The 11,733-nt window shown below is 42.8% G+C and overlaps 1 protein-coding gene across 1 annotated transcript in view; it reads left to right on the top strand.

Moving 5' to 3' along the window:
* Positions 1-451: 451 nt before the first annotated feature.
* Rasgrf2 (Ras protein specific guanine nucleotide releasing factor 2) overlaps positions 452-11,733 on the top strand; it is a 199,813-nt gene continuing 188,531 nt past the window's right edge. Inside the window, exon 1 of the mRNA XM_051172267.1 lies at positions 452-1,564. Coding sequence (XP_051028224.1) covers positions 1,277-1,564 — 288 coding nt within the window. The 5' untranslated portion in view covers positions 452-1,276. The remainder of the gene's footprint in view (positions 1,565-11,733) is intronic.

Raw genomic sequence — 11,733 nt, 5'->3', positions numbered from 1 at the left:
ACTCCACCTGCTGCCACTGAACCTTTCTGTGAGCGTGAGTGCATGCACACAGCTACAAAAATGTGCGCCTCCAAGCGCCTATGTACCTGTCCGTTTTCTGTCTGTAAGCGCTTGTGTCTGATGAGTGGGCTTTGGAGTGCATGTGTTTGCACATTTGCATGTAAATGCATGCGTTTATGATTTTGTGTGTATACGATGGAAAGGGCTGGTGGATGTGTGTGCTTATGTATAGGTGTATGTTTGTCCGATGCTTGTGGGAATATGTATGTGATTATAAGTGTATATACGCTGGGTCCAGCAAATATGAGTGTTTGAGATAGCACTAAGTATACATATATACTTATCCTACATATAATATGTATATTATATGTAGTTGCCTGTGTAAGTATAAATTGGTAGATTGGCATTTTTGATAAGTGCATATTGTAGGTGTATTTTTGTAATTGTGAATGTGTAGCTGAGTGCATAGGAGTGTGTTGTTCGTGACTGTATGTTGTATTCTTATGTGTATGGTTGTGCATTGGGTGAAAGGGTGTTTGTTAATTTATGTTGTGAGTGCACACACGCTTGTGTGCCTGTGCCTATTGTATTTGTGTGCATGTGCGCTTTTGTGTACGGATATGAGCGTTGTGTGTTTGTATGTGTGATTCGGTCTCCGTGTTTGTTCAGTGTATATTTGCCTGTGTATGTGTGAGGGCACATTTGTGCATGTTTGTGCAGTGAACAGCTGGATGCCAACACGCTCCTGCCCCTCCCGGGCGATCTGCCCCATCCGGGCTTGGCTTGGGCAGAGGCGGAGGCCAGGGTCCTGGCAGGCGAGTGAAGGACGCGCGCTGGGGCGAGCAGGCAGCGCCTCCGCGGCCGCCACCGCGCCGACTTTACCCTTTAAATCGGTCTCCAAGCCGATTACAGCTGATCTCCCACGTGACGTTTTACCTTCTGTCTCCCGGAGCGCGTTGCCCGAGGACAGTCCTCAGGCTGCCGCGCTCCTCACTGAGAAGCCCGCCTCGGGGCTCGGCTCCCCGCAACTTCGGGTAGAGCCGCACGGGTGCGGGCCACTCGGCACCGGGCTTCCGGGGATCGGGAGGCGTCGGGGGCCTGAGAGGGCGCGGTCGGGGAGGAGACGGTGCCCCATCCCGGATCGGCGCCTTAGGTCTGGGCAGCGGGCGGGGTGCCCTGTGGCAAGCGGTCGGGGGTGCGTCCTCCCAGTGAGTCCTCTGCGATGGCCCCGCCGCGGGGCTGAAGCTGCGACCCGAACTTCCCCCGCGCCCTCGCTATGCAGAAAAGCGTGCGCTACAACGAGGGGCACGCCCTGTACCTGGCCTTCCTGGCGCGCAAGGAGGGCACCAAGCGCGGCTTTCTGAGCAAGAAGGCTGCCGAGGCGAGCCGCTGGCACGAGAAGTGGTTCGCTCTCTACCAGAATGTGCTCTTTTACTTCGAGGGCGAGCAGAGCGGCCGCCCAGCGGGCATGTACCTCCTGGAAGGCTGCAGTTGTGAGCGGACGCCGGCACCACCCAGGACCAGCGTGGGACCTGCAGGCGCCCGGGACGCTCTGGATAAGCAGGTATCTCTCGCGCCCTCCTTTCCCTGGCTCCCAGCTTCCGAGTCTTGCTTGTCCAGCTCCGGTGCTGGGTGGACAGCGCAGGGGCAGTGCTTGGAGACCCTGCAGCAACGCATGTGCCTGTGCGCGAGCAGAGATTTCTTCCAACACCATCCCTTGACCCCACCGCCTACGAATCAGTTGGGCTAGGGACCAGGCTGGTTTTGTTTTCAGTCTTCTTAGAAGTCAGGTAGGATTCTTTCAGTCCCCCTCCCGCCCCGCCCCACTGCGTGCTACTCTAGTCCTCATTCAGAAAGAGGTGTAGCGATGTGTGTTGACACCTGTTGGATTTAGATTGGCTTGGCAAGAGCTAACTTATTTGGGAAAGTTTGGTTTCCTTTTTTTTTTTTTTTTTTTTAACTGGCTTGGGACAGGCAGAGTTCTTTACCTGCAAGTGATGGCTCCCGGTGGTGGTGGGAACCAATCAGGCTACCAAGACAGGCTCTTCTGTTAGTCCTTGTCAATCATGCGTTGCAGTTTAGGTCACTTTCCCTTGCCCAAAAAGGTCAGTATGAAGACACCGTCTTCCCGAGGATTAGTATTTGTCCCTGAGTTTATGTTTACAAACGTGGGCATTAAAAAAAAAAAAAAATGCTTTGCACTCTAAAGTAAATGCGACTGTTCAATCATAAGTCATAATTTGAATGGCTTTGTTGTCTGCTCAAGGCGTGGAGGATTCACTAGCTTAACCTCCGAATCCCATTCCTGCAAACAGTAAACATATTGATTTCAAGTGCCGTTTGCTTAAGTGCCGTTTGCTTATTTAAGCTAAAAGAATGATTTTATTCAGCCAAATGTTTTATCATTGCCTCTATATTCCAACCCTGGAAGGAGGAGGGCTGTGGGGGTGGGGAAACTGGTTGTCTTTACTATTGCAGGAAAATGTTTCTAGGCTGAATTTTTCATGCAAGTTGGACCAGACTGCATCTACTGTGAACCTCTGAGGGTGGGACAAGCACAGTGGAATGGTGGTTAGGATGGTGGCCACCTAATTTTTTTTTTTTTCCTCTTAAAACAAAGCTTAGAACTCAAGAGGAGTTGAAACCACACCAGGCACAAGACTGGTTTTTGTTTTCACTGTAAATCATTAACTCCGGTAAATGATAAGTGCTGAAACACATTTGAAGAGTTAGACATTTGAAATTTAAAAGATGCCCTTTGACTTTTGAAGGTGTGTTCAGTCATTTGAAAAACTAGTTTCTAAGCTGGCAGATACAGGTATAATAAATAGAAAAAAAATCCAAGTTGTACAGTCTAGAATCTAAGTTAGGGGAAGAGTTTTAAGGAGACAGGTATTTTTAAAAGTGTGTGTGTTTATTTTTTATTTAATTAATTAATTCAGATTACAACTCAATTGTTATCCCATCATTTGTATCCTCCTGTTCCTCCCTCCCTCCTGCTTTCACCCTATTCCCCTCCCCTAGGTCGAGGGCAACCTCCTTCCCAACTATATGGTCATAGGCTATCAAGTCCATCTTGGGAGCCTGCTTATTCTTTCTTTGAGTGATATCAGGCCTCCCCACCAAAGGGGAGGTGGTCAAATATGGAGCACCAGAGTTCATGTCAAAGTCAGTCCCCGCTCTCCACATAACTGTAGAGAATGATTGGCATAGATGTGGGGAAATAGAAGGGCCCAGAGGGTCCTAGAAACCCAAGAAGAACATTGTGGCTGGTGGATTGGGGCCCAGGGGGGGGGGGTCTGCTCAAACTATTGCACTAACCGAGGACAATGCAAGTAGTAAACATCAAACCTCTACTCTGATCTACCGTGTGTGTGTGTGTGTGTGTGTGTGTGTGTGTGTGTGTGTATTTGAAAAGTAAGTGTTAGAAGACCTACAAGAATGCATCCCCAAAAGGAGTTTAAGTGCTATTATGCCTACTATAAAATAGGGTCCTTTAAAATAGTTTGAATACATACCACTGGCTGAAATCCAAGTTATTTGTTTCCTTTGTATTATTCTGAAGTTCACAAGCAACCACTAATGTTTGGTTACTCTGGAGCTGAGTTCCAAGAGCTGTTAGAGCCTTTGTGGCTGTCAAACCTTCCAGCATTACATGTAAAACATTGTTTATCTGCTGGGAAAAGGTCAGGACTTGGATCCTCAGGACAGTTTTCTTTAAGTCGGACTCTAATCGAGGCTTGGAACCCCCGAATCGTTGGGGTTCTAGAGAGATCATCTTATACAAGTCTTTTTCTGTTTACCACCACATGAGTTATGGCGTTTCTCTTCTCATGCGTGGTTAGGAGGCTGAGAACTGGGACCTTTGGGGTTTGTAGATAAAACTTAGTTTTCGTGATGCAAGCCTTCCAGAAAGGATTTGAAATTGGGCATGGAGAATTTTTAAATTTTGCCGAATGTTAGAAACACTTCGTTGACATGGGTTAGTTAGCCTAGCTGAGTAATGCTTTCTTTGTAACACTGCTACCTAGAGGCGACTGAGGAGTTAAGAAGAGACGAGGTGGGAATAAGAAAGGAGAAACATTTCCTCTGAAGTCTATAGTGTCTGCAGCTGGGCCCCCTTCAGTCAATTGTGTCATTTTCCAATACTGAGATCATTTGTTTCTAAGGCTATAAAAAGCTGCAACATATTTGCTATGGTAGAGATGTGAACAGCAAATAAACAGGAATAAACACTGCATCTGAGAAGCTAAGGACAGAAGTGATTGAAATGGGCATTTCTGAGAAATCAGGTCAGCAGCCACACCAACCTATGAGGAACGCTGCCCACTAAGGCAGAGGCTCTCCTCGCCAGTCTCCCTGAGGTAGAATCTGGCATCTTTGGTAGATGCAACAGCGTTTCAATTTTTGCTGTAAACCACCTCTAATTGTGCTTGATCTCTGTTTCTTTTTCAAATCACTTTAAACTTTTAATTACATGTGTTTATAGCTAAGCTATAAGAAGACATACCCACTAGTTGGCTTCACCTAAGTGTTTCAAATTAAGTTTATTGACAAAACAACAACAACAAAAAAACAAAACCAAAAACCAAAACCAAAACAAAAACAAAAATCAGAAAATGGATCAAAATATAACCCTGAATTTTTCTTTTATTTTTTATTTTTGTCAAGAAGCTCATTTTTTTTTCAAATATGCCTAAATTGAAGGAATGCTTCTGTTGCTCCATTAATCTCATGGTATTCCAGGATTTTTCTCTGGTAAGTTCTGGGGAAATTGTTACGCAGTCTTAGTGTTTCCACAGTGGCTATTTCTTTAGAATAGTAATGATAATATAATCAAATGAATTCATCTAAAAGTGCTTAAAGTGAATCATTGCCTTCAAAAGGATGTTTCTTATTTCAAATATGTATCTGAGGGTACATCTTTCTATTGATCCCTGTTCAGGGCAAGTGAACAACTTCCCTCTTTAGCAAGCACATTCTCTGTGTTCTGCTCTGACCTGAGACATTCTCCTCAGCCATCTTGTCTAATTTGGCACTCTCTTCAGCTTTTAGAGATGTCTTCCCCATTTGACATTGTTCTTTATTTAATTTAATTTAATTTTTATTTTTCCCTTTGACATTCTTAATTACTTTCATTTTAACCTGTTATCACTCCAGATTCTAAATAGGTAAAGTCCAACTCCAGCTAAGGCTAAACACGTTGAAGAGGGCTTTGCCTCAGAGGCTGTATTTAATCCACTGAGCTCAGATTTAAAAAAAAAAAAATCAAATCTGGTTGAGCTAGGAGCTGGGGGTGTAATTCGTGAATCTCTGTTTTCTTCTTTCTTCTTTCAAAACTAGTCAAATGATCGTGGTTGGAGCACGGTTACAGACCATCACATGCTCAAAGAAAAGTGAGGCTTATTTTCAAACAACCGACTTTATGTGACATCTCTTCACTTCAGTGGAGAGATCTGTCTGAGTGTTTGCACTTAGAGTGAGGGTACATAGCCCAGTTAGCCTGCTCTACTTAAGTGGCCATATGTGCCTTGCCTGAAGCAGGAAAGATGTGTAGCAAGGAAGCTATCTTTTTTTCTTCATCTGCTGTTGTAGTCAGCCTACTTTCACTTGCTGGTGGGGGGTTGGTGGGGGATGGGTATTCCTGGCTCCAGAGGCATGAAGAATTATACACACTTGTCATAATTGTGCTGGTTTAATTTTAAAGGGATTACAGGTTCTGTGAATTCTCTGTCACCTCATTACTAGAGAGGCATTTTAACCTTCCTAACTTGACCCCAAGGCAGGGATTTTTCAGCATTTTATTGGGTTAGGTAGAACCGCACGCCAGCGCTGAACTATCTGTTAGAGGGCAGAGGCTGTGGAGGGATTTTCATTTCAGTCTATGGTGTTGAATGGAGCTATAGGAGCCAACTCCACGTTCTCTTTTTCATCTTTGCTTTACTGAACACAAATAAAGGGAAAATGAAATCAAGACATTTGCTAAATCTTATAAAAATATCCAAAACTATTTCTTACTTGAACTTTATATTTGCCCAGTAAATTTAAATAAATAAAAGAAACTTGTAGACTAGAAAAAAAATTAGTTATTTCATTCTGGCTCCTTCAGCAGTTAGATTATTGTCATTAGTGTTGGGGGTACAGGAAAACTCATGTTTGAGGTGTTAGCTGTGTGTTAAGATGCTTTGTCCTGTGAGCAGCCTGGTTTGTGGGTTGCAGTGAGTGACAAGTCTTCACACTATGCAAAGGTAGAAAGCATTTGCAGTGTGGCACTGCCCTCTCTTTTTGTATTTGGTTCCAAGACATGAAGCTAAAACAATTACGTTGTGTGTCTATTGCAACTATATTTTCAAGTTGATTTTTATTCATCTTGGCCAAGACTTCATGAATATTCATACTATAGCACATATAACTTAAATATTATAGAATAGAAAAGGTTAAAATTTAAAAGATATTTTGTGATTAAATAAATCAGATTGCCAAGGTATATTTACTTAAGTCTTAAACCCCAATTTTCATGGTTTTAAACTGACTTTGTATCAAAGTGTCTGTTTATTTCCCCTTTAAGAAAAGGATGCATACCCATTTGTTAAGTTTCTTCCTTTTGGCTATTGAATATTAAATTTTTGCTACACATTTATATATTGGGAGTTTACATAGTTTCATTTATGCCCAGTGACACTTCAAGATGTGAGTTAGAAAGCCAGCCTATATTCTCAGCACATGGGACATTGTGGCAGGAGGATTGCAGTGAGCTCAAAGCCAGCCTTGATTATGGAGTGAGCCTCTGTCTCAAAAACGTTAAAAACATGTGAGCTACAGATCTGCTTTGCCTGTGTGTGGGAAGCCTTCCTTTCTATGACTGCAGCCATGTGGTGAATGAAAATCACAGGAGAAATTCTTCTCTGAAACTAGTTCCCCTAAGCAGGCCTGCAAACAGCAGCATACTGCATAAAGCCCTTCCCATGAGTAGTGAGCTGTCTCTGTGGCATGCTTGTGTCCATAGCCTTGGTGTGCGGTGGGCCACACTATCTCAGTTCCAGTGAGCACACTTGGCAGTGTTCACAGGAGGACAAAAATGATTCATTTCCCTGAAAGTAGGTCTGTCTTGATTTGATGGATGATGGTGTAGTAAAATCACAGCCAATATTTAAATGAAAGCAGAGACAGTGTTAAGTAGGAACATGGCACTGTGTGAAATGTTTGACTGTTAGGACACTTGGCTCTTGGTTAAACATGGCATTCTCTTAGATTAGTTGTTACATTTTTCACTTGTGTAACTTCTAAATTTTAGCTGATTGAGAAGTTAAAACATGTCAGTTGGCTTCACCATTTTTGCACAAGGAATTAAAATATGATTGCCTGCATCCTTGGGACAAAGCAGTGTATTTTCCCCCTATTCCTGATGCTGCAGGTGGGTCAGGGATGCAGATTATATGATCATATGATTTTCCTTTTTACTAGAAAACACAGGAGCCAGGAAAAAAAAATACTCAAACCATTTTCCTTAAACCATATCACATTGGCTACAAAATGTTTTCAACTATACTTTTAGGGAGAAGGCAGACCAAGGTTATCACATTGAGTTGATCTGTACTTTTGCAACTTGTTTCTTTTTGAGATCTGACGGGAAGGTAGGATGCTGAAGTTGGGGAAGTCTGAGGAGAGCGGTTTTACAGCATCAAAGCAGCTGAATGACAAGTGGGCTTCTTGGAGACTTGAGAAGATACAAATAAAATGATTCAAGACAAGCTATCTCTAGACATGTGTGTACAGCCTTGTGCCCTTCTTTTAGGTACAGCTGTGGGCCTTGCTTTACGAAAAGGCAGTGCAGAGGCTCTGAGCATTAGGACGGAGGGAGGGTCTCTGGGAACTAGCACTTTGCACGGCTACTGGGTTCCTCAATGTTTTATTTTGCTTAGGGTGATTAATTTAGACAATGCCTGATTCATTTCCTGAGCTGTGTTTGAAAACCATGCTGTTTATGTGACTAAAGTGCATGGTAGGTCTGTCTAGTCTTCCCGGCCCTATCAGATCAACTATTTAAAAGCCGTAAGTTCTCCTTCGGTTAGCCCTGTGGGAACTGGAAGGTGATAGCTTGATCTAAGGCTCGTTCAGAAGTCAGATGAGACCATGTCAGCGACACCCAGGAGTCAGAGGGGCACTTTTATGGATTTTAAAAGACTTGAAAGAATCTTCAGAAAGAATGTCACCAGGAGAGGTAGAGGCTCGCCTCAGGGGTGAGAACAGTGTACGTTTAGGTTTTGGCTCTGTTACTTACAGCACCTGTGAACTTGTGACATCTCTCTAAGCTTAGGGATGCCAAAACAGGCTGGAAAAGCGCCTAGAAGGGGTTCATGAGTACCCCCTTCATAGACTTCATGGCAAATGGCACATTTATTAGCTGCTGGCTCATTCCTTCCCTTCTACATCTTTTGTTTTGTTTTCATTACTAGAATCATTTAGGAGAGGTTTTCCTTACTTCTTTTATTAAAAAATTTAAAAGCACACATAGAATACAAGAGTTCATGGGCCACCATCATTATTTAGCTTAAGCAATCGCCAACTTTCATTACACTTTTTGCTCTCTCTCTCTCTCTCTCTCTCTCTCTCTCTCTCTCTCTCTCTCTCTCTCTCTCTCTCTCTGTATTGGAGGTGGAGCATAGGGGAGCTTGTTTTTAAAGCCATTCTCAGTCACTGCATTGTTTCACTTGTACATAGAAAAGCATGGCCTCTTTGGCTTAAATCTTGGTTGACACTGGCGACTACAGTAGACATAGTTCTGGAAAATCTGTCTTGGAAATAGCTTGTGATTCCTTCTGTGATAAAGGGTATCATTATAATGGCAGCCATAGTGTTTTCTTTGATGCTCTAATAAAGGAAAAACTGAAGACAGTTGTTATGAAGAAGTGCTGGGCATAGCGTTTAAATGAACTCCAATCTGCTACACCTGGAGGAATAGAATGTGTGCACTCAGTCATTTTCCCATGACCATGGCATGAAGGTATGACCAGGATTGGACTCTATACAGAGGAACATTGAAATTATCAACTGCTTTTTCTAATCGGAGAATCTTCCCTCTATTGAGGTGCATTTATCACATTCCTCTAGTTTTTACATTCATCTTACTTAGAATCATGCGTGAGTGTTTTATTTACTGTTTCTATCAATGCGCCCCCACACTCAGTTCTTTGTGGCTTTGTAACATCAAGGGCACCATCCATCAGCCAGTGTTTCCTCCATCTTTCAATGCCATCACCCAGCAGTCAATACTGTTTTAAGGTACCTGTTAAGACCTCATTAATCAAGTGTGTGGTTTGCTTTGTGAATACTGCCACTTTCCCATGGCTGACCACTTTATGCCTTTTTGACTACAAGGGAGAGATGTGAACTCATGTTGTCTTAAATAATGGTCACATATGAATGCTAGGAACAGCACAAATAACATAAGACCATACAAGACTAAGTGTCTCTCTGCCTGTATTAGGACCTAGCTATTCTTTGAATAGTGTTCTTAGCTGACCACTTTACAATGTACTGCCATTGACTACTCTGTGTTACCATGGTCCACAAGTCTCTAAGTTCTAGTTACCGTACCCATAGTTTTACCAACTCAGTATTTTGGTCTTATAAAATAAGTTCCCACCATTATATATAGCTCAGGCTGGCCTGAAGTTTACTGTGTAGCCCAGGCTAGTTTTGGACTCTAAGAAATCCCTCTGCCATGGGTTTGCAAGTGCTGGGATTACAGGTATAAGTGACCATGCTCAGGGTTGCAGCCTTCTTACCATACTTGGATTTCTCACTGAAGTGTCTCCCACTCACTCTTGCATTCAGACTTTGATTCTTCTGTTAGAGAATCTGACTGTCTCACTTCCTATTTCCTATTTCCTACCTGTGTGGGGGGAAAATCACAGCTTTCTCAACAGTCTGTGAGTTAATTGTAAAGCAGCAAGTCTATGGCCCAAGGAGTTTCATAGAAAATTTACTGGGTGTGATGTATGTCGTTATCAAAGTTTACAGTGCATTCATCAAGCTAGTTAATACTATGTTCCAAATGCTAATATTATGCAGCATGGAAAGACACAGTGTTTTCTTTTAAAAGCAATTTTACACACTCACTTTATCACTGGAATCTCTATATAATAAGACGATATGCTTTCTCTTCTCCTGTCCTGTCTCCTGAACTGTTTGGGTTCTGAGCTCATAATTACTCATTATTTCCTAATATCTTAAAAATTACATAAATGTTCTTTAAATGACAAACTTAAAACAAACTTAGTTTTTAAAATATGGCTGGCACAGAGAAAATGCATAACCTTAAGTGAGCCACTGTTTGAGTTTTCATCAAATAGATGAGTTTTTATGATGAAGACACAGGTCAAGTGACTGGCACGATCAGCTTTCCAGGATCCAACCTTATGTCAGTTCATCCTTATCGCTCCACCGTGGAGGCCACCATCCTTCCTTGTCACAGTAGTGCTTGCTGCTGTTTGATTTTGAATTTCACAGATTTACACTCATGCCGCAGTGTCCTGTGTCAGGCTTCTTGTCTAGAACATCTTCTTTGAGAAATGTCTCCATGGTTTTGGATGCATTGGTTCTTTTCCCTTCTCTGCACTCCACTGGGTGTGCACACAATGGCTTCTTTATCCATCCTACTGTTGATGGGCACTGGGGGATGTTCCTGGGATGGAGCTATTATAAGTAGTGCCATACAAATCCATATGCAGGCCTTTGAAATGCACACATGCACAAGTGCATTTCTGTTGAGGAGGCATGCATAGGAATGAAAATGCTGCCTTATAGGGCATATGAATATTTAGCTTCAACATTACTGTTTAATTTCCAAACTAGCTGTTTCTATTGCTATGCCCCCACCGGCTGTGCATAAGCTTTCTGGTTTACATACATACTCATGGTCTTTGGCATCAATCTGTTTAGTGGTAAACATAGAGTAATGTCTCATTTTCAGGTAGATTTACCTAGTAAACAATGAGGCTGAAGCTGGCTCAGGCCTGTAATATCAACACACCGACTCAGGATTGTCACACATTTGAGGCCAGCATGGGCTACATAGAGAGGCATCTTCCTAAGAATACAACAAGGCTGAGAACCCTCTAGATAATCACTGCCTGCTCAGTCTTTACCCAGTTGCTTTGTAGGAGTCTGGGTATCATGTTAAGCTCTATGACCTGCCATTTTTATACATGAAAAGGTTGACTGTCAGAATGACATATTGTTTGTCCTAATATCTCTGAAGATATTAATTGATTGACAGCTATGTGTGTCTCCTACTATGTCTTGACTTGTCTGTTCTCTCAATGGTATCTTTAGGTGAGCAGAAGTTATAAGTTTCAATGTAGTCGAAGTTACATTTTTTTTTTTTTTGTGGCATTCTGTCTGTCCCTGATCTGAATATAAGTATAAGCCAGTATCCAGAGTTGCACTGACTAGAAGCTGCAGGAGCTAGGGCTCTCCTCTGTTGTTGCGGTGTGTCAAATGGTGGCCAAAGGCATCAGGCAAATCTCAGAAGACACAATACTAAGTGATGTGGTGTGTGCCTGTGGTGGCTGAGAGTTGCCACAATAGGGTGTTGTCCATTTGTCGGAAGGACAATTCTAACCTTTGAATGTTTCCTTCTGGGGTCTAAAGTGCTGCACTCCTGCAATCTGGGTCAGTGCTCTACCTCCACTTGCATGGAACCAGGTAGTCCACCGCACCAACTCTGAC

Source organism: Acomys russatus, chromosome 30 (genome assembly GCF_903995435.1).
Source record: "Acomys russatus chromosome 30, mAcoRus1.1, whole genome shotgun sequence".
Lineage (NCBI taxonomy): Eukaryota > Metazoa > Chordata > Mammalia > Rodentia > Muridae > Acomys > Acomys russatus.
Note: the sequence above shows the minus strand (reverse complement) of the source record. Positions and strands in the feature narration are given on the sequence as shown.